At 59.0% G+C, this 26318-nt stretch overlaps 1 protein-coding gene across 1 annotated transcript in view; it reads left to right on the top strand.

The window, feature by feature from the left end:
* Positions 1-14707, top strand: part of MYT1 (myelin transcription factor 1) — a 68711-nt gene extending 54004 nt beyond the window's left edge. The window contains exons 16-24 of the mRNA XM_059707484.1: positions 374-436; positions 543-611; positions 4797-4859; positions 5087-5170; positions 7718-7936; positions 10886-10977; positions 11566-11669; positions 13715-13858; positions 14042-14707. Of these exons, the coding sequence (XP_059563467.1) occupies positions 374-436; positions 543-611; positions 4797-4859; positions 5087-5170; positions 7718-7936; positions 10886-10977; positions 11566-11669; positions 13715-13858; positions 14042-14182 (979 nt within the window). The 3' untranslated portion in view covers positions 14183-14707. The remainder of the gene's footprint in view (positions 1-373; positions 437-542; positions 612-4796; positions 4860-5086; positions 5171-7717; positions 7937-10885; positions 10978-11565; positions 11670-13714; positions 13859-14041) is intronic.
* The last annotated feature ends 11611 nt before the right edge of the window (positions 14708-26318 follow it).

The following is a 26318-nucleotide window of genomic DNA, read 5'->3' as shown; positions in this document are numbered from 1 at the left end:
GGCGTCCAGCCGCACCTGTGCGGCTTGTGCCAGGGCTCCTCTTCTTGTCCTGAACCTCCTGCTCCCCAGGACGGCCAGCTCCGGGCTCTGGCTGGGGCCTTGTCCTCAGAGGAGGCCATGCTCTTCGGAAAGGATCTCCCTGTGTGTTCATGGGCACCCACACGTGTGCTTGAGACACCCTGACTTCAAGCAGAGCTTTGATTCGGTTCCCCTTTCCCTTCTGAGTTAAGTTCTGTGGGAGCTGCCGTCCGAGGCTGAGGCTGTGCTCTGAAGGCTGAGGAGGCGGCGTTGCCCTGGGGTGATGAGGAGGAGGTGCCACCGCCGTCCCTGCGCAGGCGGCCCCGCTCTCCTGACGCTCTTTTTCTTTGTCCAGCTGTCCCACCCCGGGCTGTGACGGCAGTGGCCACATCACCGGGAACTATGCCTCCCACCGCAGGTTCGTCCCCCGCTCGGGCCTGCCTGGCCGGGGTGCTGCGTGGTGGGTCTTCCTCCTCTCCTGCTCTGCTCCCCTCTTTGGCTTACCCCCCTCTCTTCTCTTTCAGCCTCTCTGGTTGCCCTCTTGCTGACAAGAGCCTCAGAAACCTCATGGCTGCCCATTCTGCTGACCTCAAGTATGTCTGCCCTCCTGGCCGCCCATCTCTTGGGTGGCTCCCTAGCTTTGCTGTCCCCTTCCATGAGGCTCCAGCCCAAATCGTAGGCTGCAGTCCCGGGCTGGCCCGCCTGCAGGAAGGGGCAGAGAGGCAAGGCTGTGGAGGAGCCGATTCCCGTGGCTGGGGTCGCTGTGCTTGTCTCCTGCTCTGAGGCTGCTGTCTGTCTGTCCCCACCAGCTGGGCTGCTGTAGGCTCCTGTGCTGCCCTTGGCCCTGCCGGCCTCTCTGAGGGCCCCTGGTGGCCTGGCCCGTTCTCTCCCCGTGCTGAGGGTCCTGACGAGGGCCTGCTCCCCTGCACTTGGGGTGGACCAGCCCAGAACTGGCCTCACTGCCGCCAGTCTGGCTGTGACTCAGCGTGCGGGCTGTGCTGCTCGTGCTAAAGGGAGTGCTGTTGCTGGTGAAAGAGAAGGCTCCTTGCCCCCCTTCTCTGCAGCCCTCCAGCTGCTGGCCTTGGCCCTGGTGCCCCAGATGTGCCTCTCCTCGCTCCTCCCTCTGTCTGCCGAGCCCCTCCTCTTTCTGCTTCTGCTCCTCCCTGCCCCTAATGCACTGCCGACGGCCTGCTCCATGCTCCCAGAGGCTCCCGGTCTGTGTCCTCTTGGGGCGCAGCGGGACTGTCCTTGCCTTTGTGTTCATGCCTTCTGTTGAGCTGTGACAGGCTGGTCCCGGCTGAGCCAAGACGGGGAATGAGGTGTCCCTCTGGCCCTCGGGTCATCCTCTGCGGCTGCTCCTCCCTCCAGGCCTCTGTGTTGGGAGGCCCTGGTCCAGACAAGTTTCCCTGGCCACTCCGCTCGGGGCCGGACGGAGCAGAGCCTGGCACTGAGCCGAGGAGCTGCTGTGCCAAGGCTTCCAGGCCCTGAGCTAGTTTAGAAACGGGCAGAAAGCCCCAGGTCCCCGAGTGCGCTGCCCTCACAAGGGGGAGCGCCTCCTTGTGCCTTGTTGCAAGGGGCTCTGTCCCCAGATGGCGCTGGGCCGGTTTGCCGCCAGGGGTCTTCCTGGGAGGGACAGCTGGGACACAGTGTTTCCTAAGGCTTAGCTCATCCCGACGCATGCCTGGGGTCCAGTCCTGGAAACCCAGCGGAACCACCCAGCCTCTCTTCTCTCCGCTGCTCCCATGCTCCTTTCTCCTGTTTCCTTTTCCAATTCGACGGCCTTTCTTACCTGGGATTGGTTTTCATGGATTTCCAGTCTGAGGGCCTGCGTGATTGAGCCATGGCCATGTGTGCTCAGGGCTGCGGGAGGGAAACACCAGAAATGAGGCTCTGAGAGTGCTGTTCCTTCTCAGACGAACAGCCTGTGAAGAGCTTTAACCCGGCCCTGGCTGGTCCTCAGTGGTTAGAGCATCGGCCTGCAGGATGAAGGGTCCCAGGTTCTATTCCCGGTCAAGGGCAAATATCTCGGTTGCAAGTTCCCCAGCCCTGGTGGGGCGGGAGGCAACCAACGGATGTGTCTCTGTCTCCCTCTCTCCATCCTCCCTTCCTTCCATTCTCTAGAAATCAATGGAAAAAATACCCTCCAGTGAGGATTGAAAAGATAACTTTAACCCAGAACATACTTAGAAGTAGCACCAGAAAGTCTTCCTTGTGTGAAACGAGCTCCCCCTCAGCCTCGGGAGGTCTGGGAGGCGGCAGGCCTGCTGTTCCAAAGCCTCTCCTCAGGGCCTCCCAGGGAGGCCTGCTTATCTGGCTGAGGGGTGGGCCAGGTCCCAGCACTTTCCCGGTGCCGGAGGCTCCCTGTCTCCTTCTCCCTCCCCTGATCAGTGGGCGGCCGGCGTGGCTGCTCCCAACCAGCCCTGTGGCAGGGATGGGGACAGACACCTATGCCAACCCCTTGCAGAGGAGACCTTTCGGTGGCCTCCCTAGCGACACCTGGGTGCAGTGAGTCTCGTACCATGTTTTCTGTGTTTTAATTAAATCCATTTGCTCTTCCTGTTCACGTGCCCTCGTGTGGTCAGGGGTGGGACTTGGCTGCTCAGCACCCTCTGTGTGGGGAGTTGGGGTACAAAGGTGTGATGGGGACTCTGCACAGGGTAGGGACAGGGATGGGACTCAGAGGGGAGACCCTGTGCACTGCCACGCCCCTCAGACACAGACACTTCCTCCTGCTCAGACAGCCCACTCACAAATCAGTGGTGGACGGTCCCTGCAGCTGGCCCTGTGGGTCCTCAGGGCCCGAGAGGGGCTGGTGCTGCAGGCTGCTCCAGCCACATGGACAGCACCCCCTCTTGGACTCGACTCTGGGAAAAGCTATTGAATTGGGTCTCAGCAAGGAGTGTAGGACAGTCTCACCTGCCTGGGGCAGGTGTGCCTCAGTGGGACCCCTGGGGTTGTTGGTCCCACCTCTACTGGGCCTGGCAGGCACCACCCCGTGTATGTGTTCCCGCCCTAGACTCAGGCCCCACTGGGGCTGTACCTTGCAGGGCCCTTCCCCACCATCCAGAGCTCATCAAGGCCTAGTACACTGTCCACCCCCGAGCCTGTGAGTCTCACTCGGGTGTGGAGGCTGACGAGAAGCAGAGGCCTGAGCAGTGCCTCCTCCCTCCACGCTGCACTGGCCTCGGGGAGCACTGGCCTCCAGGGAGCACTTGCCTCTGGGGAGCACTGGCCTCCGGGGGCACTGCCTCTGGGGAGCACTTGCCTCTGGGGGGCACTGCCTCTGGGGAGCACTTGCCTCTGGGGAGCACTTGCCTCTGGGGAGCACTGGCCTCCGGGGAGCACTGGCCTCCGGGGAGCACTGCAGGCCCCCCATTTGAGGAAGAGGCAGCAGGATGTCACAGGCTGTGGCCTCAGCACCAAGAGTCACGTGAGGGGCTCCCCCATGGGCCCGAAGGACCAGAGCGGCTGGCGCCTGGGCCTCAGGCAGTGCAGGGACAGGGGGCAGCGAGGGTGCTGCGCTGCGGGCGGGGGAGGGTGACAGCTGCCTGGATGGTGGAGGGTGGCTCCTGTTAAGATGCAAAAGCCTCCTTGTCCCAGACATGGCGGGTTGAAATGTGACCACATATGACTGGAACAGAGACCATCATAACCTCAATGGGGTGTGAGTTACCCCACAGCCTGGTTGGGGGGTGATTTGTCTGGTTGGTCAACTGCCACGCCAGGGAGGCATTTGATGTGTGGCCTGATGTGGCAGCGATGAGGAGGGGCCCCAGAAAGTCCCGAGGGCAGGAGAGGCCAGAGGAGGCTGGGCATTGAGCCCCATGCTGTGTGCCCACCTCAAGGATTCCTATGGGGACAGGCAGTGCTGCCTGCTGGGTTCTGGGAGGTGCTCCTGTAGCTGTGGGGCATCTGCTGGCTGCGCCAGCTTCCTGTCCTGCCCCCAGTGCCAGACACTGTGTGTGCCGGTGGGGGACACTGAGGGAGGGGTCGGGCAGGCAAAGACCTGTGTCCTGCCCCAGTGTGCTAGTCCCCAGGCCCCTCGGGCCACGTGGGCGCCATGGCTCTGTGTGGGAGGGTGAAGGTGTGAGTAACGGCTCCCTCATGCCACACCACGGGCCTGCCGGTCCCCATGGCCCCCGGCCAGGGTGCACCCTCACGGGGACACCTGCAGAGTCAGGCCAGCAGCCGCGGCAGCGACAGTGACAGGAATACTTGCGTTGCTCAGAGATCATTTGGGGAACATCATTTAAGGAAGCCCACGCTCGTGCACTAAAGTGGAATTTCTACGGCCTCTGTGCTACGGCCGCCCAGCATTTTGTGTGGGCAGAGCTGGGCTGTGTGTGTCGTGCTCCTCTTTTCTCTGGTGCCAGCCCGCCCCGCGCTGGGTGAGCACGCTGGGTCCTGGGGACGGTGTGGGTGGCTTCCCCTTTAGGGAAGCCCTCTCCTTCCCAGTGACACCATGGAGACCAGGTGCTAGGTGCTAGGCTTGCCTCCCTGACCATCCGTGTAGAGTGAAGGCCGGTGTGTGTTCTGGAACCTTCTATCGCAGCCCCAAACCCTGCACCAGGCCAGGCTCGGAGCTCAGCATCCCTGCTGTGGGGGTGTGCTCTCCTCTTGGCCTTTCTGGGACTCCGTGGAGGTCTCACTGGCAAAGCAGTGGAGGCCGGAGGCCCGGTGGAAGGCTGGCCAGGGTGGGCACCACCGACTGCGAGGCCCCCTGGGGTGGGCGTCTTCACCGGCTCTGTCCCAGCTCCCTTGTCCCATTTGCTTTGCAGGTGCCCCACGCCCGGCTGTGATGGCTCTGGCCACATCACGGGGAACTACGCTTCGCACCGCAGGTGAGCCTGCGCGCCCAGGGGTGCCGGGGGGGGGGGGCTCTTTCTCAGGTGAAGGTGTAAAGGTCCAAGTAAGACGTCAGTGTTGCTGGCAGCCAGGCTGAGCTGCCTCTGCACCAGAGCTGGGCTCTTGGGGGCGCACCCTGTCGGGGTCTTCCAGGGCTGCAGGCCCTGGGGTGAGGTGCTGCTGCTCTGGGGCCACAGTTGTATTTTTCCTCTTTTGAAACCAGCTTGTCAGGCTGCCCTCGTGCCAAGAAGAGCGGCGCCAAGGTGACGCCGACCAAGGACGACAAGGAGGACCCCGAGCTGATGAAGTAAGTCAGGGCCTTGCCCGGCAGAATTGGGGCTTGCCTGTAGCTTCTCGATCCCTTTCCATTAACATGGCCCGTCAGTGACAGCACCTGCTCGTACAGATGTTCTCGCCCCAGGTATGTGGACGCCTATGAAGGCGTGAGCCCTGCGCATTGTATCGGGGCACGCAGGCCCCAGCCATGGGCCGAGAGGCACAGGGCCCTGCTACCCAGGTACCGGAGGCCAACTGGGCACAGGGCTGAGGTGTGGAGCAGCCCCTGGGGCACTCGTGGGCGCTGGCTCGGTCCGTCTGTGGGAAAGGGCAGGTGCAGGGGTTGAGGAGGAGGCTGTGTTAAGAAAGATGGCAGATCTTGCAGTCGGTCGTGAGTGTGGGGCTCCCAGACCTGTGTGCTCACACACCTTTGCGGGAGCCGGGGGAGACCCTTGGAGGTTCACCCTGGACTGGGGCCTCCACATGGCTGTGGGAGCAGGGGCGGCAGTGAGCGCACTGTGCTGTCCTTGCAGACAATTCAAACCAGTACCAGGGCGTGCAGGCTCCCTGGGAACCGGGCTCCTCTTCCCAATGTGCTGTGACCTTTGTTTAAACAAAACAAAACAAACAAGATTTCTGCAGCCAGCTGAGAAGGTGACTTTCAGAAACAGCTCAGCCTCTACGGGAGGGGCGAGCTCCTCGGGCTCCCAGGCAAGGGGCCTGCAGGCTGCCCTGCTGCGGGACGGGGTTTTGTGACATGCCCTCCCTGAGCCTCTGGACAGGCTGGCGAGGAGAGGGCTCCCGTTTTGGCCCCTGTGTCTGCTCTGCTTGAGATTAAGTCCTGTCAGCCCTTTGTGGTGAATCCCTGTGGCCACAGCTGGGTAACTGGCCATCCAAGTCTGTGGAGGCTCCTGGGGTCGGGAGCTGGATGCCCTCTGTCCTCACTACAGTGGCATCTGGGATCCCGGTGGCTCATCACTCCTGCTCCCAGCACAGGCTGCCCGGGGAGCGCAGAAGCCACGCGAGTCGGCACTCCACGCACGTGTTAACAATGTCACCTGACGGCTCTGACGATCTGGGCGCTGGATGGATGAGAAGAAAGTGCTCACTATGCCCTCAGTTCTAGGGACACAGCATAGCCCCTGCAGGCAGCTGCACAGAGAGCGAAGGAGACTCCAGGCCCCCCGCTCACTCGGCCTTTTGATCTTGTCATGTCGGGGCTTCATGGGCACCTGGCCCAGGCCTCCTGCCAGATGCCCTCAGCTGGGAGGTGTCAGGTTTGGGGGATGGGTATAAAGCGGAACCTCCCCAACCCCCTGTGAGCCCCTGGCAGTGTGTCTGCTCTGAACTATGGGCTGAGGTGACCTTGGATGGGGTCAGTGGACACCCCACAGGCCCGAGGTCCATGTGGGTGGGATGACTAAGGAAATGGGAGCTGGCAGAAGGGGACAAATAAGGCTGGAAAGTGTCTGCGGTGGCTGCTCCGACCGAGGCCGGGGTGTTGGTGCTAGGATCCCAGATGGCCTTGTCACTGGGCAGTGCACACCCCCGCACCCCACTCCGGTGCTGCAGGAGCCCTGGGACGGCCCAGCCCTGCCACGGGCTTCCTGCCCTGGCTTCTCTGAGCCCAGGAACCTCTCTGTAACCTGGGTGGTGTGTCCCCTCCTGGGCCCTGTGCGCGGGCGGGTCTGCAGCACAAAGGCAGTGGTGACCAGCATCATGTTAAAGGAGTCTTGCTTGCTGGTGGGAGAAGATGAGGAACTTGCAGATAGAGGAGCTTGTCCTCCGTCCCCTGTTGGCCCAAAAGCCCGGACCCGTCGGTGCTCAGAAGGAACAGCTGTGAGCTGCCGGGCCAGGTCCCTCCCCATGAGGCCACCCAGAGCTCTTGGCCTCGACCTGCTGTGTGTGACTGCGTGGTCCTGACAGCAGGGTGCAGGGCAGTCACTCTGAGCCCCCCTCAGGTCATCTCACCTGTCCCTGGGGCGCTGTGATTTCTGTAGGGACCCCTTCCTCTCCTGAACAACCTGAACAAAGGGGAGGCCAGCCTCAGGCTGGGTCACTCTGGGGTGTCTGAGCCTGTTTCCCATGTGAGCTGTGGCCTCCATCCATCCTTCCAGACACACATTTCAGATGTGGCAAAGCTGGGACACCCACAGGCATCATGCCATGACCAGCCTCATTATGGGTGCTGGGGGGTGGTAGGGCTCAGGGTACCCTTCTGACCTCTGTGACTCCTAGGCCACCCAGGCCTGTGCTTGGTGCAGGCTCCCAGCCAGTGGTCTCTGGGTGGTCCCAGCGGGCACTTCATCACTGGCATGGTACAAGGCGGCATTGGCAGCAGGTCTACTAGTAGGGTGGACCCAGAGACCTCCGCGAGCCACCTCGGGGCCAGGGCGTCATGTTAAAGTCTGCTGGGGACCCTCTGGCCACGCAGGGGGCAGAGACCAAGGCTGGAGAGGGGACGTGATTCCTGTGGCTGTCACCGCCCTGGGGCTGCGGCCATGGCAGGGCCCGTGTGGGAGGGTCTCTGGGCTCTGCCCCTGGCACCCCTTGCTCCCCTCTGAAATGTCTGTGCCAGGTGTCCAGTTCCAGGCTGTGTGGGGCTTGGCCACGTCAGCGGCAAGTACGCCTCCCACCGAAGCGCATCGGGCTGCCCGCTGGCAGCCCGCCGGCAGAAGGAGGGCTCCCTCAATGGCCCCTCGTTCTGGAAGTCGCCGAGGAACGAGGGACCCACGTGCCCCACTCCGGGCTGCGACGGCTCCGGCCACGCCAACGGCGGCTTCCTCACCCACCGGAGGTACCTGCTCCCTCTGTGCCCCTGGGGGGGGGCTCCTCACCCACTGGAGGTACCTGCTCCCTCTGTGCCCCTGGGGGGGCTCCTCACCCACCGGAGGTACCTGCTCCCTCTGTGCCCTGGGGGGCTCCTCACCCACCGGAGGTACCTGCTCCCTCTGTGCCCTGGGGGGGGGCTCCTCACCCACCGGAGGTACCTGCTCCCTCTGTGCCCCGGGGGGGCTCCTCACCCACCGGAGGTACCTGCTCCCTCTGTGCCCTGGGGGGCTCCTCACCCACCGGAGGTACCTGCTCCCTCTGTGCCCTGGGGGGGGGCTCCTCACCCACCGGAGGTACCTGCTCCCTCTGTGCCCTGGGGGGCTCCTCACCCACAGGAGGTACCTGCTCCCTCTGTGCCCTGGGGGGGGGCTCCTCACCCACAGGAGGTACCTGCTCCCTCTGTGCCCGGGGGGGGGGCTCCTCACCCACAGGAGGTACCTGCTCCCTCTGTGCCCGGGGGGGGGGGGCTCCTCACCCACAGGAGGTACCTGCTCCCTCTGTGCCCCTGGGGGGGGGCTCCTCACCCACTGGAGGTACCTGCTCCCTCTGTGCCCGGGGGGGGGGCTCCCTCACCCACCGGAGGTACCTGCTCCCTCTGTGCCCTGGGGGGCTCCTCACCCACAGGAGGTACCTGCTCCCTCTGTGCCCCGGGGGGGGGCTCCTCACCCACAGGAGGTACCTGCTCCCTCTGTGCCCTGGGGGGCTCCTCACCCACCGGAGGTACCTGCTCCCTCTGTGCCCCTGGGGGGGGGCTCCTCACCCACAGGAGGTACCTGCTCCCTCTGTGCCCCTGGGGGGGGGCTCCTCACCCACAGGAGGTACCTGCTCCCTCTGTGCCCCTGGGGGGGGGCTCCTCACCCACAGGAGGTACCTGCTCCCTCTGTGCCCCTGGGGGGGGGCTCCTCACCCACTGGAGGTACCTGCTCCCTCTGTGCCCCTGGGGGGGGGCTCCTCACCCACTGGAGGTACCTGCTCCCTCTGTGCCCGGGGGGGGGGCTCCCTCACCCACCGGAGGTACCTGCTCCCTCTGTGCCCTGGGGGGCTCCTCACCCACAGGAGGTACCTGCTCCCTCTGTGCCCCGGGGGGGGGGCTCCTCACCCACAGGAGGTACCTGCTCCCTCTGTGCCCCTGGGGGGGGGCTCCTCACCCACAGGAGGTACCTGCTCCCTCTGTGCCCGGGGGGGGGGGGCTCCCTCACCCACAGGAGGTACCTGCTCCCTCTGTGCCCGGGGGGGGGGGCTCCCTCACCCACAGGAGGTACCTGCTCCCTCTGTGCCCGGGGGGGGGGCTCCTCACCCACTGGAGGTACCTGCTCCCTCTGTGCCCTGGGGGGGGGCTCCTCACCCACTGGAGGTACCTGCTCCCTCTGTGCCCTGGGGGGGGACTCCTCACCCACAGGAGGTACCTGCTCCCTCTGTGCCCTGGGGGGGGACTCCTCACCCACAGGAGGTACCTGCTCCCTCTGTGCCCGGGGGGGGGCTCCTCACCCACTGGAGGTACCTGCTCCCTCTGTGCCCTGGGGGGGGACTCCTCACCCACAGGAGGTACCTGCTCCCTCTGTGCCCTGGGGGGGGGCTCCTCACCCACAGGAGGTACCTGCTCCCTCTGTGCCCCTGGGGGGGGGCTCCTCACCCACAGGAGGTACCTGCTCCCTCTGTGCCCTGGGGGGGGGGGCTCCTCACCCACAGGAGGTACCTGCTCCCTCTGTGCCCTGGGGGGGGGACTCCTCACCCACAGGAGGTACCTGCTCCCTCTGTGCCCTGGGGGGGGGCTCCTCACCCACAGGAGGTACCTGCTCCCTCTGTGCCCTGGGGGGGGGGGCTCCTCACCCACAGGAGGTACCTGCTCCCTCTGTGCCCTGGGGGGGGGCTCCTCACCCACAGGAGGTACCTGCTCCCTCTGTGCCCTGGGGGGGGGGGCTCCTCACCCACAGGAGGTACCTGCTCCCTCTGTGCCCTGGGGGGGGGCTCCCTCACCCACTGGAGGTACCTGCTCCCTCTGTGCCCGGGGGGGGGGCTCCTCACCCACAGGAGGTACCTGCTCCCTCTGTGCCCGGGGGGCTCCTGGGGGCTCCTGGGGAGGCGAGAGGAAGCCTGTGGCCCAGGTGATGTGCCTGTGGCCTGTCACCTGAGGCGGCTGTCACTGCCTCTCTCCACGTGTCTGAGTCCCTCCTGAGTCCTGGCGGCCAGCGTCTTAGGAGCAGTGTTGGTTGCCGTGCTCCATGCCGTGCTTTCCTGCTGGGGCCTCTTTGAAGTTTGGGGCCGGCCTTGCCTGTCTTGCAAAGAGGCCTGGTGACAAGACCCCTCCTCACCCTGTCAGTGGTCCTGGGGGCTCCTCCCCTATCCCCCCCCCTGCCCCAGGGCGAGTGAAACTTTTTCGCCAGCCCGCTTCCTCTGTGCCAGGTGATGGCTGAGGCGCACAGAGCCACCACTGGGTCCTGTCTCCTTGTATTTGCCCTCGTCTATCCACCATGAGATCAATGAACTCACTCACTCCACAAGCCTCTCCTGGAGTCCACGGAGCACCAGGCTCTGGAGAGGCAGCAGAGATGAGATTGACAGCTGGCCCTCCTGGAGGCCACGTGGGCAGGGCGGGTGGGAAGATGGGCTGCAAACAAACACGTGAAACGCCCGGTGTGGTCAGAGGTGGTCCCCGCTGGGGAGGCGTAGCTGGGAGGGTGCAGAGGGAGGGAGCAGCTTCCCAGGACATCGGGGACACAAGTCTTCAGGGCAGTGACCAGAGTCCTAGACGAGGAGGGAGGGAGCTGGGGGACTGTCCCTGGGTGAGGGGGCAAAAGGTCATGAGCTAGAAAGTTCAATCCGGGACCCTCCCAGGCCACCAGCCGCGAGGACTTGGCTCTCACTGGGATGTGTGAGCTTCGGCTGGTTTTTGATGTGTGACTTTTGCTTCCAGCTTGTCCGGCTGTCCCAGAGCAACCTTTGCTGGAAAGAAGGGAAAACTCTCAGGGGATGATGTTCTCGGCACGAAGTTTAAGACGAGTGATGGTAAGGATGCCCCTCGGCAGCATCTGCGTGGACCTGGCACCGGGGTGAGCGAGCCTTCCTGTAGGGAGGGGTTAAGGGTGCAGAACCCATCATGGTGGAGACAGATCCCTTGACCTGAGCCAATGGGTCTCCGGACCTCGGCTTTCACCTAGGGTGGCCGTGCCTGGGCCCCCAGCACTGCAGCTCTGACCTGGGCGTCCGTGAGTCCTGGCAGCAGAGGGGCCTGCTGGCCGACCTGGGGGCTGTGCCCTGCAGGCGTGAGGAGCAGAGAACTCAGTCCCAGTGGAGCAGGGAGCTGAGAAAACTCAGTATCATCTGAAAACACTTCCATGTTATTCTTGGCAATTCATGCCTGTGACCCAGGGCCAGGAGGCAAACCACAGACACAGCCAGTGGCCGCAGACCAGCATTCCCAGCATGAAATGTGGGAGGTGAGCCACTCGCCAAGGGGTGCTCAGAAAGCAGGCCAGGTGCCTCTGCTCGGAAAGGGGCCCCAGTTCCATCCCGAGAGCAGACCTCTGCCACACCCCACCTCGCTGGCCTGGGTGTGAGGCGGAGAGCCACGACCAGGCTTTCTCTCTGGGGCAGTGCTGGAGAACGATGAGGAGATCAAGCAGCTGAACCAGGAGATTCGAGACCTGAATGAGTCCAACTCAGAGATGGAGGCCGCCATGGTGCAGCTGCAGTCTCAGGTGGGTGGCTCCGCCCACCTGCCCGCTGGCTCCCAATTCAACAAAGTCCTTTTGTCCTGGGTCCTTGGCTTCCTCTCTGAGGGGGGAAGAGCTGAGCCCACATCAAGGTCATTACGGGTCCGGGCAGATGAGCGCGGTGCTCATGGCCGCCTCTGGCCCACTCTGCTGTCGGTGTTGGGCCTCTGGCACTGGCGGTTGGTGGCCCGGCAGAGTCAGTGTCAGGAGGAGCACACCACAGTGTGGGTTTGAAGAGCGGGACAGAGCTGGTCCCAAGCCGCGTGGCCACACAGGCTGCGCGCACCTTCCTGTCCTCGTGGGGCTGATTCAGTGCAGTCAGCTCCACGGGTCGTCAGCGGAGCCTGTTTCTGAGAAAGCAGTGAGTGTGTGGCATTGCCGAGGACTGTACGTGTGTGTGCCGCATCCCTCGGACTTCCCCCAAATGAATGCTTGCGACCAGGAAAAAGCAGTAAAGATCTCATCTTGAAAAGGAGACCGTGGCCTGCCCTTGAGTGCTAAGTGGGGCTGGAACAGAGCTGAGCATACAGAGGTGGGGCCACACAGAGTAATGTCCCTGTGGCTGATGCGACAAAGGGACAAGGAGGGAACCAGGCCCTGCAGGACTTGAGGGCAGTGAGGACGGCACAGAAGATGGGGCTCCTGCCCTGAGGCCGCAATGGGACACATCTCACTGCTCCTTGTCACTCAGAGGCCTGTAAACACAGCGGCAGCCCCGAGGGCAGGGAGGGCTGTCACTGCCAGCGGCACCTTCCCCAGGGCCCTGGACGGTGGAAGCAGAGAGGGCATCAGGCCCTCTCTGGGCTCCAAGACACATCTTTGTGCCATGTCTGTCCCTCCCTGGTCCTTGCCTTCCCAAAGACCATGGGCCCTCTGGCGTCAGTAAGCAGCAGGTAGGGCCTCTAATTTCTCTTCATTTGCCAACACCCATCTTTTGTTGTTGTTGTTAATCCTCACCTGAGGATATTTTCCCATTGAGCTTGCCCAGGCTCCTTTCTCTCTTTTTAGGGGGTGTTGGGGAGGAGAGAAACATTGATGTGAGAGAGACACATTGATTGGTTGCTTCCCACACATCCCGACCAGGCCAGGGATCTAGCCTGCACCTGAGGTGCGTGCCCTTGACTGGGTCAAACCTGGGACCCTTCAGTCTGAGGACTGACACTCTATCCACTGAGGCAAACGGCCAGGGCGCCATGCCCACCTTTAGAAGTGTATTCAGCAGTCCTTTAGGGAGGACTCCCTTCCCCTCCAGGGAGTTGCTGGGTGGAGGCTGAGGCCCAGAGACAGCCGCCCAGACGCAGGATGCTCCCAGCCGTTGGCCACAGAGCCACCTGGCTGGAGGAAAACATCCACCCTCCCCCACCCCCTCACCCCGCTCCCGCGGTTCGTCACTGACACTGAACTTTCTGAGCCCAGGCTCCTGCAAAATGCAGTCAGGCAGGCCCACCTTCCTGTGCTGGCCATGCGCCCCTGCACGGCTGTGCGGGTGGCCTGAGCCGCCCAGAGCACACAGCACTGCCCATGGCCGCCAGCCCAGGCATCGCTGTCTTCTGGCATTCCACTGTAGAGCCCGGAGCCCCCCTGGGATTCCCCTCTGGTGTCCTGCTGGAAACCCCAGGGCCCTGTCAGGGTGCCTGGAGGAGCCATCGGCCACTCCCCTGGGCGATGGGCTTCTGGGGACAGTGGCTGCCCGCCCTCCCCAACCTCCCGCCTCCTCAGCTGCTTTAGACACATTGCTGGTCTTTGTGGGGTGGAAACCCAAAGGCAGCAGACACCCCGCTGGGTGCAGAACTCCCACCACCAACGAGGACTGTGAAGCTGCCCAGGATCGCTGGCCTGGGCTCCTTTCTTTCACCCCAAGGAAGACACCCACCAAGCCATGGCCCACATTGCCCCTGGCTAGTCACCGTGCGCCCTGCCACCAGGGCCCAGGGCGCTGCCAGCCCCTCCCTGTGGCAGGGACCCTCCCCCTGAGGCAGGAGATGGTCCCAGGAGGGCGTGAGGGACGGCTCCCGTCTCTGTCAGTGCAGATCTCCTCCATGGAGAAGAGCCTGCGGACCATCGAGCAGGAGAACAAGCTCATCGAGGAGCAGAACGAAGCCCTGTTTCTGGAGCTGTCGGGCCTGAGCCAGGCCCTCATCCAAAGTCTTGCCAACATCCGCCTTCCGCACATGGTGAGCGGCAGGCGGGCCTGGGGCGCACGGAGGGCTGCTGCCACATGGTTCCTGGCCTCCTGGGTGATGGAGTGGAGGGGCGGTCAGCGCTGGGCGGGTGGGGCCTCGTCCCCTGCGGCTCCACAGTCTTTGAAACCCGGGGCCGCCGCGGGCAGGGCTTGCTAGACTGGTTCTGTCCTCCAGGAGCCAATATGTGAGCAGAATTTCGACGCCTACGTGAGCACCCTCACCGACATGTGCTCCAGCCGGGAGAGCTACCAGAACCCCGAGCACAGGGCCCTCCTGGAGAGCATCAAGCAGGCCGTGAGGGGCATCCAGGTCTAGGCCCCCAGCTGGGCTCCGTGTTACCTCCCCCACACTGCCCTCCCGGAGGTTCCCAAGTCACAGTGACTTCTGGGGGGAGCCCGCCTCGCGGGTGATCAGAGGGGTGCCTGGAGGGCGGGCTCCCTCCGATGCTGGTCAGGCCGAGGCCGCAGCCTCCCTGAGCGAGGGCAGAGTGTGAAGTATTACAAAGGGATTTATTTTTGTTTTCTGAAAATAATCTGAGGAACAGCTCGAGGTCTCCCGTGGTTCTCAGGGAAGTTTTGGAGTTTGCAACCACGGTGTTCCCGTGTCTGTGGCGCCGGGGGTGGCCGTGGCCTGAGCCTGGGCCCAGCCGGCGCGGCTGCTCTGCGAGGCCAGTGTGGCGAGTGTGTTTTCTGTTTTCAGTTAATTCAGTTTTGTGTTAAGAATGGAACAGAGCACTGCTCCAGAGGGTAAGGTGGGAGCAGGCCTGCAGCCCACCGTCAGCTCCAGGTGTCTGACCGGGGCGCCCCTGCGAGTCAGCGCTGGCTCACCCAGAAAGCATCTTGCGCCGGGGTGCCGGTTGCCCAGCCCCACACAGCTCCCTCGTGGGCTGCAGCCCTGCACGGGGCTGACTCAGGGCTGGGTGACAGTGTCCGTGAGGTCAGGGGACACATTCTAATCGGAGACACCAAGGTTTCACTCCTTGTTAGATCTATTCAAGATGAGAAAAAAGGTAAATTTTAATCTAATGTGTTAAAAACACAATGTTCCTACATGTAAATAGAGTCCAAATCAGTTGTGACTGCAATTCCAAGTTAGTATTTACAAGTAGAGAAATTGCTCTTTCTGGAAGAAATTAAAAAAGTAGTTAGTTTAATTATTCTGTAAATTATTTAATTTTGTCAAGATGTAAGTATTTATATTCACAACCTCTTTTATGTTAACGTTTGCTATTTATTTGACATTTTTTATTTATTAATTTTATACTGTTTGAAGTAGCCCCCCCACATACCAGGATACCATGAGAGAGAAATCAAAGAAATCAAAGTGAAATTAACGATTTGACTATGAGATAGGCCACACATACAAAAAATCTTGCTATAACTTCTAGTTATAATTTTGATGCAATCAAGTTATTTTTAATATATTTTGTTATTTATTCTTTTAATAATAGAATTTTTAAAAAGTATTTTGTAACTGAGGAAGTTCGATGATTTGGGGAATGGCCCCCCTTGTCCAATGGAGAGAAAGGCTTGGTTCTTTTTATCCCTTTCGGTTCCTTTTGTTTCAGGCCCAGCAGCAGCTCTGTGTTTGTTGTTGATGTGTGTGTAGCGCAGCTGTGTGTCGTGCGGCGTCCGTGTGCAGATCGTGATGGCGAGTCCTGTCACTAGGGGTGCTGGCCGCGGCGCTGAGCAGTCGCCTGCCCACTGGCCCAGCTCCTCTGAGCTCATACTGTGACCCTCCTTCCTCAGGAAATGTGTGGAACCACAGCACAGCGCTCTCGGCGTGCTGGCGGCTGCTTTCCTAATAAAAGCCCCTCTGACTGTGATGGCGTGTGCGCGCTGCCTCTGTGCCTGCGCCCGTTACCTGTGTGGGGCAGCCCTTGCTCACCTTCCGGGGGAGTGGGGGTGGGGTGTGGACTTTCATCTCAGGCCTCTTCACTGCCACCCAGGGAACCCGCAACTTCCCGAGGTGTGAAGGTCTAAGGCACTGCACCCTGCCCTGCCCACATGACAGGCATGTGTAAACCAATGTTTTCTTGTAGGCTCAGGGAGCGGTCTTCCTGCTGAGGCTGTAACTGGGGGGTGTGCCTCGGGCCATCTCTCCTGGCCACAAGGAGAGAGCCTGCAGCAGGAGAGAGTTTGGACCTCTCAAGGGAGGCAGGGCTGAGAAGTGGGGAGAGAAGTGGAGGTGGGAGGAGGAAGGAGAGAGCTCTCTAAGGATCTTTTCAGAGCTCCTGGATCCAGCCATACCTGAAGGCTATATACCAGCCGTGGGCAAACTATGGCCTGCAGGCCGGATCCGGCCCGTTTGAAATGAATAAAACTAAAAAAAAAAAAGACCGTACCCTTTTATGTAATGACTAGAGGCCCGGTGCACAAAAATTTGTGCACTCGGGGGGGAGAGGGGGTCCCTCAGCTGGGCCTGTGCCCTCTCGCAGTCTGGGACCCCACGGGAGATAACGACCTGCTGGCTTAGGCCTGCTCCCGGGTGGCAGAGGGCAGGCCCAATCCCTAGGTGCAGCCCCTGGTTGGGCTCAGAGCAGGGCCGATTGGGGAGTTGGGGCGCCGCCCCCTTGTCATGCACAGAGCAGGGCGGATCCGGAGGTTGCGATGCCACCCTCAGTCACGCTCAGGGTAGGGCCGATTGGGGGGTTGGGGCACTGCCCCCTGTCACACTCAAGGCAGAGTCAATGGGGAGGTTGTGGCACCACCCCCTGTCACGCACAGAGCAGGGCCAATCAGGGGGTTGGGGCGCTGCCCCCTGTCATGCACAGAGCAGGGCCGATCAGGGGGTTGAGGAGCTCTCCCCTGTCACTCACAGAGTAGGGCCAATAGGGGAGTTGGCACACCGCCCCCTGTCACACACAGAGCAGGGCGGATCAGGGGGTTGGGGCGCCGCCCTCTATCACCCACAGAGCAGGGCCAATCAGGGGGTTGGGGCACCTTCACCTGTCACACAGAGCAGGGCCCATGGCGGGGGGGGGGGGTTGGCAGGGGGGTTGGGGTGCCACACCCTGTCACACACAGAGCAGGGCCGATCAGGGGGTTTGGGTGCTGCCCCCTGTCACGCTGATCCCAGTGCCGGGAGGCCTCTCGGCTCCACTGATCCCGGTGCCGGGAGGCATATTACCCTTTTACTATATAGCATAGAGGCCTGGTGCATGGGTGGGGGCCGGTGGTTTGCCCTGAAGGGTGTCCTGGATCAGGGTGGGGTCCCCACTGGGGTGCCTGGCCAGCCTGGGTGAGGGGATGATGGCTGTTTGTAGCTGGTCACACACCCTTCAGGGTGGGGGTCCCCACTGGGGTGCCTGGCCAGTCTGGGTGAGGGGCTGAGGGCTGTTTTCAGGCTGGGGGTGACTGAAGCTCCCAACCGCTTTTTTCCTTTTTTTTTTTTTATTTTTTTATTCTGGGCCAGCTTTAGTTTGAGGCTTGGCTCCAGCTCTTAGGCCTCTGCTGCTGAAAGTAGGTTTCTGGCCTTTGCTTACAATGTTGCGAATCTGCTGGCTGAAGTTGGGCGTATTTGTTACAATGTTTCTTAAACTGCCAGCTCAGAGGCAGCGGCAGGCGGGGAACGTTGGTTTCCTCCGTCACTGAGGCAAGCAAGCCTCATGTTAGTTTCAAGCTGCCTGGCTGCCGGCCGCCATCTTGGCTGACAGTTAATTTGCATATCTCGCTGATTAGCCAATGAAAAGGGTAGCGGTCGTACACCAATTACCATGTTTCTCTTTTATTAGTGTAGATGTTTACTTTGAATTTATATTATTTCAGACAAACACTCCATCCATGCTTTTGTTCCGGCCCTCCGGTCCAGTTTAAGAACCCATTGTGGCCCTCGAGTCAAAAAGTTTGCCCACCCCTGCTATATACCCTTGCAAATCCCACTTATATGAGGCAACAGAGTAACAGATTCCCTTTTTTTGGCTTAAGTCCCTGGCCTTGCAGGAGCACCTCACTGTCTCATGCTCCTGTGCAGGGGGGCGTTAGCTCCCCAGGGTTAGACTAGGTTAGGGGCACACTTTGACCTCCTTGGGAATGTGGCCCTGCAAGGTGACCTGGAGCTCCCGTTTACCATGTGAACAAAGGAAATGCTTTAGAAATCCAGGGTTTCATTTTCAAACCCTGTCTGAGCAAACAGTCCAGGGCACGTTGGTGTGTAGAGGCGCCAGCTGCTGCTGTAGGACAGAGGGCACATCACAAGCAAGGAGGCGTGTGGAGCCTGTGTCCTGGGGTCCCCTTTGCTGAAGCCCCACTGGGGACAGGGGTGCCTGTGGCCTGGACTATGCCCATGCCCATCGGCACACAGATGCTTGGATGTGAGCAAGACTGATGGTGGAATGTCCACTCTGCAGGCTGAGAGTTCGCTGGGGAGTGGGGGAGCAGGGAGTGGAGGTGCAGGGGGTGGGGGAGCAGGGGGTGGGGGAGCAGGGAGTGGGGGAGCAGGGAGTGGAGGTGCAGGGGGTGGGGGAGCAGGGAGTGGGGGAGCAGGGAGTGGGGGAGCAGGGAGTGGAGGTGCAGGGGGTGGGGGAGCAGGGAGTGGGGGTGCAGGGAGTGGGGGAGCAGGGAGTGGAGGTACAGGGGGTGGGGGAGCAGGGAGTGGAGGAGCAGGGAGTGGGGGAGCAGGGAGTGGGGGAGCAGGGAGTGGAGGTGCAGGGTTGCCCCCTTCTTGGAAGAGTTGGCCCAGGTAGATGCCATCGCCTGCCAGGATGCTCCGACCATCCCCAGGTAGGTGGCTCTGCTTAGAGACCCTCAGGACTCCTTGAGGCAAAGGCACATCCCCTAGAGCTCCTCTGGCCCCCCCTGCCTCTGGAGGCTCAGGCAGGCCCATAGGCAGCCGCAGGCCTGAGGGGTGGTGCAGCGATGGGTCAGGAGTGCTGGGTGAGGTCCCTCATGGGGGCTCTGGCTTCCGATGCAGAAGCACAGGGCACGGCTTTAGGCTGGATCTGGCCCATGTCCCACCCGAGAACCTTCTGCAGGTCAATTCCAACCTCTCTATAAAGGGGCCCCAGTACATGTTGCTGAAGGAGAGGGAGCCTAGACCCCAGCTCACTCACCCTGAGGACACCCTCGAACCCGCCCCCCTTCCCATCTGTACCAGCTGCCACTCCTGGTTCTGAGGTCTGCCCCTGGGGGGTGGCAGCCACCTGCTCTCTGCTCACAGCTGCCACGCAGGCCTGCCATAAGCACCCAGTCTTGCTGCCGCCCACCTGGCACCTGTAGAGCGCCTGCATCTGCTACCGCCACCTCCCAAGTGACATCTGCCACCAACAGCTTTAGTCGGAAGTTCTGGAGTCCACTCTTCCCAAACGGGTCCCACTCACACTCTTCCCTCTCCTCAGCCACAAGAGGCAGTGAAGAGTGGCTGGGGTCTGGCGAAGGGGAGGGGACCCTTAACCTTGGGACTACATCCTAATAAGTGCGGTGTCCTGTAGACAGACCTCTGGGCCTGGGTCTGGCGCCACTTCTTTGTAAGGACCCTGCATTAGTCAGGTTTCTCCAAGAAAATGGAACCAATAGGAGACCGATTAGATATATAATAGATTTAACGATTGCTGGGGCTGAGTCTGAACTCTGCAGCCAGGCCAGAGGCTGGAGGCCCAGGAGGCGTTAATGCTGTTGTTTCCCTCCTAGAGGCTGTCTGGGGGCTGAACTCATTCCTCTCTGGGGATCTCCGTCTTTGCTTTAGGGCCTCAACTGCGTGGACGAGGCCCACCCACATGATGGAGAAGACTGCTGTTCTTAAAGTTTACTGATTTACATGTTAATCACATGTGAAAAACACACAAAAACATCCAAAAGCCTTCACAGCAACATCTAGACTGATGTTTGACCAACCACCTGGGCACCATGGCCTAGCCAGGTGGACCCCCTCACCCCCCCACCCCCGCTCATGCATGGGAACATTTTGTTAAGGTGGTTTGTTTTAAGATAAGTTATTTTTATTTTGTGAGTCATTTTACATGTACAAATAAAAAGATTAGAGTTCACCAGTATTTTCAAATCAACATCAAACCCCAGTCGCCTGCGCAGCACACAGCAGAGAGGCCCTGACAGGACTGAGCTGAGTGCCTTAAAAAGGGGAAAGAATACTTTTTCCCTTTTCAGAGAACCTAGTTTGGATGTTCCCATCACCAAAGCTGTGCTGTGGCGACACCTTGTGGTGACGTTTGAATCTTGTTATCACTGTGGCCTCAAGCTGCTGAGGCGCAGGCCCTCCTGGCTCACTGCAGGCTAAGGCCGTCCACTGGGAGCCCCCGCCCCCCGCCCGCTTCCAGCCTAAGGGTGTTTCATGCATCTGCCGGGAGGATCTCACTCAGACCCAGGACACCAGGAGAGTGGGCACGAGGCCTTCCTCCCCGTGGAGCTGTCAGGAAGCGGGGCGGGCGGAGAGGGCGGCCTTAGCAGCGCTTCCTGGCTGACATGGGAGCGGGGGAGGACACCCCCCCCCCCAGGCCCCCTTTGTCTAGCTCCACTCCACCAGCTGGAGGAGCCCCCATCTGCAGCCCTGACTCAGCTTCCTGGTCACTGTCTGAGGTTTGGAAACGGAGCTGGAGGCTGCGAGCTGATAAAACACCGTGGTGACTGTAACTGCCAAGGCGGTCCTTGCCACAGTGAAGCGACAGCACTGTGACAAATAAAACAAGTGGTGTCTTCAGCCAGGACAGGCAGGCAAAGGAAAAACTACTGTACAGACATGTAACTCATACGTACCTTCCCCACGTGGCTGTCCTTCCTTTATCACATCATATTGTGTGAGTCTGCTTCTTCTAGCTTTTATTTTATCATTTCAAAGAAGTAATAGTCTAGCCCTGACTGGGTTAATCCATGGTTAGAGTGTCGTGTCGGCCCGCACATGGAAGGGGCTCAGTTCCGTTAGGGCACATTCAGTTGGTGTCTCTCTCACATTGATGCTTCTCTCTCTCTCTCCCTCTCCCACCCTCCCTTCTACTCTCTGAGAAAGCAATGAAAAAAAATCCTCAGGTGAAGATTAAAAAAGTAATAGTCTGTATTTTTGAGAGTAGTTTTAAGATTGCAGAAAAGTTGCAGTGATAGTAGTCCTATTTTTAGCAGCTTGCATTAGTGTGGTACATTGCTATAATTCATGTGCCAAGATTGATACATTATTAACTAAAGCCCATCTTTTTTTTTTATGGATCATGTTTGGTGTTGTATGTAAAATATCATTGCCACGCCCAAGGTCAGCTACATTCTCTTCTATGTTATTTTCTAGAACTTCCATGTGAACATTGTGAGGTTTGTGTCTAGACTCGTTTTTGCACGTGTGGATGTCCAGTTGTGCAAGTACCAATTGTTGAAGAGACTGTCCTTTCTCCATTGTGTTGTCTTTACCCCTTTGTCACTCATCAGTTAACTGTTTTTGTTGGGGTCTATTTCTGGGCTCTCTGTTCTGTTCTATTGATCTATGTGTCTGTGTTTTTCACCAATACCACACTGTCTTGATCACCATAATTTTACAGTAAGTCTTGAAGTTGGGTGTGTCAGTCTTCCAGCTTTGTTCTTCCTCAATGTTGTGTTGGCTACTGTGTTTTTTCCTCTCCACATTACTTCAGAATCATTCTGTTGATGTCCATAAAATAACTTGCTAGAATTTTGATTGGACTGCATTGAATCTACAGATGCAATTGGGAAGAACTGACATTTTAACTACATTGAGTCTTCCTATTCGTGGACATGGAATATCTGTGCATTTATTTAGATCTTTGATTTCTTTCATCAGGGTTTTGTAGTTTTTCTTATACAGATCTTGTACTTTGCTAGACTTATGCCTAAGTATTTCCTTTTTTGATGCTAATGTAAATGCTATTGTGTTTTTAACGTCAAATTCCAATTGTTCATTGCTGGCTTATGGTCATGCACCACATCGTTATGTTCTGTTCAGTGACGGACCACATGTGCAGCGTGGTCCCATAGACTAAAATGGAACTGAAACTCCTTGTCACCTAGTGATGTCGCAGCCTGTGACTTCAAAGGATTTGCCAAGGATGAGGAGGTCGCAAAAACCAGCAGCCTGTGGTTGAGATGGCCGGCACCTCCAAGCTGGGTGGAGGAGGGTGGCACGAGGAGTTCCAGGGACTGACGATTGAGGAGCTGTTGGACCTGGAACAGCAGGCAGAGCTGAAGAAGAGGCAAGAGAAAAGGAAACTGCAGGAGAAGAAAAAGAGGAACCACCAAGAAAACTCAGCGAAGGGCTTCGCAGAGCATTTGCAGACCTCAACCAGCTCCTTAACACACGGCCCCCCCTGAAAGGTTTCATTCACAGGGAGGGGTGCTCCTGTGCCTACAAGCAAGTCTATGATGGAAAAAAGAAACCAAGCCAACCACCATGGACAGATTTCTGAAGAGTGACCCTCAGGAAGAGCCCGGGGGTGCTCCAGCAGAAGGCGTGTTGTCACAGGAGAGGGCAGCTCACAGTGTTGTTGCCCCGAAGACTCAGAGGGACAGGACATGGAGTGGGGGCTGGTGACAGTGATGATCCTGACCCTGTGCAGGCCTCGGCTAATGTGTGTGTTTGTATATTAGTTTTTACCAAAAAAAAGTTTAAAATGAAGAAATAAATTAAAAATTTTAAAATAGAATAATATAAAGAATATTTTTGTACAGCTATATAATGTGTTTGTTTTAAGCTAAGTGTTATTATAAAAGAGTTAAAGAGTTTCTGAAGTAAAAAAGTTAAAGCTAAGGTTACTTTACGACTTAAGAATTAAAAAAAAATATGTTGACTGTAGCCTAAGTGCACAGCATTTATAAAGTGCCCAGGGGGATGCAGGCCTCACATCACCCCCACTCACCCCTGGCTCATCCAGAGCAACGTCTAGCCCTGCAAACTCCATTCCTGGCAAGTGCCCGGTACAGGTGCACCATTTTTATCTTTTATGCCGTATTTTTACTGTGCCTCTTCTATGTTTAGGCACATAAATATTTACCGTTGTGTTACGGTTGCCTAGAGCATTCAGTATGGTAACATGCTGTACAGGTTTAATGTCTGTGTCTACTAATGTTAAGATCTATGTCAGCTCTGGGTCACTTTCTTTTTTATAAAAAAAAAATATTTTTATTGATTTCAGAGAGGAAAAGAGAGGGAGAGAAAGAAACATCAATGATGAGAGAGAATCATTGATTGGCTGCCTCCTACATACCCCTTACTGGGGATCAAGCCCACATCCCGGGCATGTGCCCTTGACCAGAATCGAACTCGGGACCCTTTAGTCCGCAGGCCAACACTCTATCTACTGAGCCAAACCAGCTAGGGCTCTGGGTTACTTTCAACGGATTGATTTTTCTCCTCATTATTAGTTGTATTTCCTCCTTCTTTGTATGTTTGACAATTTTAGATTGGATGGCAGACACTGAATTTTATCTTGTTGAGTGCTGAAAATTTTGTATTTTTATATTAAATACTAGAGCTCCAGTGCATGAAATTCATGCACTGAGCGGGATGGGGGAGTCCTGCGCCCTCTTGCAGTCCCGGAGCCCTTGGGGGATGTCTGTCAGCTTAGTCAGATATCCTTAGTGCTCCGCTGTGCTTGCCAGCCGTGAGCCTGGTTTCTGGCTGAGCTGTGCTCCCCTTGTGGGAGCACACTGACCATAGGGGGCAGCTCCTGCGTTGAGCGTCTGCCCCCTGGTGGTCAGTGTGCATCACAGCGGCCCATAGCTCTGCCATTCAGTCGATTTGCATATTAACCTTTTATTATATAGGACCAGTGGCCCGGTGCACGAAATTTGTGCGGGGAGGGGGGCGCGTGGGGAAGGTGTCCCTCAGCCCGGCCTGCACCCTGTCCAATCTGGGACCCCTTGGGGGATGTCTGATGTCTAAACTGGTAGTCGGACATCCCTCTTGCAATCCGGGACTGCTGTATCCTAACCGCTCACCTGCCTGCCTGCCTGATCACCCCTAACCACTCTGCCTGCCAGCCTGATCACCCCCAACTGCCCCCCCACCAGCCTGCTCGCCCCCAACTGCCCCTCCGTCGGCCTGTTTGCCCCCAACTGCACGCCCCTGCTGGCCTTATCGCCCCCAACTGCCCCCTCTGTCAGCCTGCTCGCTGCCTACTGCCCCACACTGCTGGCCTGCTCGCCTCCAACTGGCCCCCCCTGCTCACCCCCTACTGCCCCCCCTGGCCTGCTTGGCCCCAACTGATACCCCCCTGCTGGCCTGCTTGCCCCCAACTTCCCCCACCGCCAGCCTGATCACCTCCAACTGCCCTCCCCTCCTGGCCTGATTGCCCCTAGCCCCATTCCTGGGTCGCTGGGGCAACCCAGAATAACCAGGCCTTCTCACCTGCTCTCTGGCCGGGTCTGTGGCTCCAGCTGGCACTGCTATCTTTGTCGCGTCAATTTGAATATTCCCTTCTTATTAGCTGTGGGTGCCGCCATCTTTATTGGAAGTGATGGTTAATTTGCATATTACTCTTTTATTAGATAGGATTGTTTAGCTTTGTTCTAGGACACAGTTACTAGGAACAGTTTGATCTCTCCAAAGCTTTCTTTGATTTGTTAGCTGGGGTCAGAAGCTAGTTACTCCCCACGGTTGAAGCAAGATCTTCTCTGTACTGGACACTAGGCTCCCAGTCTGCTGGTGGGTCAGGTACTGATCCCTACTTGGTGCAACTGTGGCCATTGTTACCTCTACTCATGGGAACCTGCAGATCTCTGAAACCTTCCTTAGGACCAGCCTGATTTGGGACTGCTAGCTGCCTTGGTCTCCCTGCATTCTCAGTTTTATTTCCTCAACTCCAGGCCCTGCTTGGACTCCCCTCTGCATTGTGGCCTGGAAACTGTGACAGCAGTAGGAAGAGGTGATTGTTAGGTTCGGTCCACTGGCTTCTGACCTCTCAGGAGTCATTGAGCTATTGCATAACTCGTAGCACCCTAAAAACTGCCGGTTCAGCCCTAACCGGTTTGGCTCAGTGGATGGAGTGTCGGCCTGTGGACTCAAGGGTGCCGGGTTCGATTCCAGTCAAGAGCATGTACCTTGGTTGCGGGCATATCCCCAGTAGGGGGTGTGCAGGAGGCAGCTGATCGATGTTTCTCTCTCACTGATGTTTCTGACTCTATCCCTCTCCCTTCCTCTCTGTAAAAAATCAATAAAATATATTTTAAACAACAACAACAACAACAACAACAACACCTGCCGGTTCACATATTGTGCCCATTTCTTGGTTGTCTCAGGCATCTTGGTCAGAGTTTTAGTTGCAGATGATAAAGTTCTGGAGATGACGGTGGTGATGGCTACACAACAATGTGAATGCACCTAATGCCACTGAACTGTACACTTATTAATGGTTAAAATGGTAAATTTATGTTTTCTACATATTTTCACAATTAAAAAACAACAACTAAAAAATGGGGTTACCTGAAGCAAAGGACGCCTTAGTGCTGTACTTTGAAGACAACACAACCCAGCATGATGTTGACTCACGTCCAGCAAAGGCATCTCAACAACGCGGGCGGGAGAGGGCTTACAGACAGCCCGTGCGGCCCTCTGCCAGGCCCCGCTCAGGCCGTCAGCTTCACCAGGGCAGCCCCCCACCCCGAGATGGACGAAGTGGACACGCCCTCCGTGTGGGAGGCACTCGCTCCCGCGCTCCAGCTGCTCGCCGCCTCAGGGCAGCTTTCAGTTCACACCGGCATGTCACTCCTTTTCATAATGATTCAAAAAGCTTCTCTTTGCCTGGTGGGACCCAAAGAAACCCGGCCAGTGGGCCCTCTAGCCCAAACTCCCCTCCCGTCACCGGAGACGGGAGTCCTGCAGGAGGCGCTCAGGCCCGGGTGGATGGAAGAGCCCCCAGCCTCTGCTCACGGCCGGCCTCCGCCTTCCTCTCCCTCGCACCGGCGGACTTGCACGGGGCTGCTGAGTCGCACCCCTACCTCCCAATCCTTTTTGTTTGCTGTCAATACCCAGGAACCGAGACGCTGTGACACGAGCGCTCACTGGTTCGGATGGGGACTAGGTGTCATCGCGGATGTCTTCCACTGTCCCTATGGACAGAACAGCGACTCGGCTGGAGCCCGGCGGCCTGCTCCAACCGCGGGGCTCCTCTGCTGGGGCGGGGAAAGGGGCGGTTCTGCCCGGCGCCGGTGAGGCGGGGTGGGCGGCCCGCTCTAGGCTGGATCCCTGGCCCCGCACATCCTGGCTTGAAGGTCCCTCCCGGGCCACCCGAGGTAGCCGCCGCCGCCAGTGGCTGTGCCTCACCTGCCCGCCGGTCGTGCTCACTGAGGGGCCCCGGCTCGCGGCGGGGCGCGGAAGGATTACCCGCCCCTCGCCCGGCCCCGCGGCCCGTGGCGCTCCGCTCCCCGCAGGGCGCCAGGACGGCCGGGGGACAGCCGGCTCCCCGGGGCCTCGCGTCAGTTAGCAGCCCGGACCTCGGGGACGGGGCCGATGGGGGGGCGGGGCGGGGCCGCCGCCCCGCCCTTTCCGGCGCCGGGCCGGGGCG

This window comes from Myotis daubentonii, chromosome 8 (genome assembly GCF_963259705.1).
Source record: "Myotis daubentonii chromosome 8, mMyoDau2.1, whole genome shotgun sequence".
NCBI classification, from domain to species: domain Eukaryota; kingdom Metazoa; phylum Chordata; class Mammalia; order Chiroptera; family Vespertilionidae; genus Myotis; species Myotis daubentonii.
This window is presented reverse-complemented; position numbering and strand designations above follow the sequence as displayed.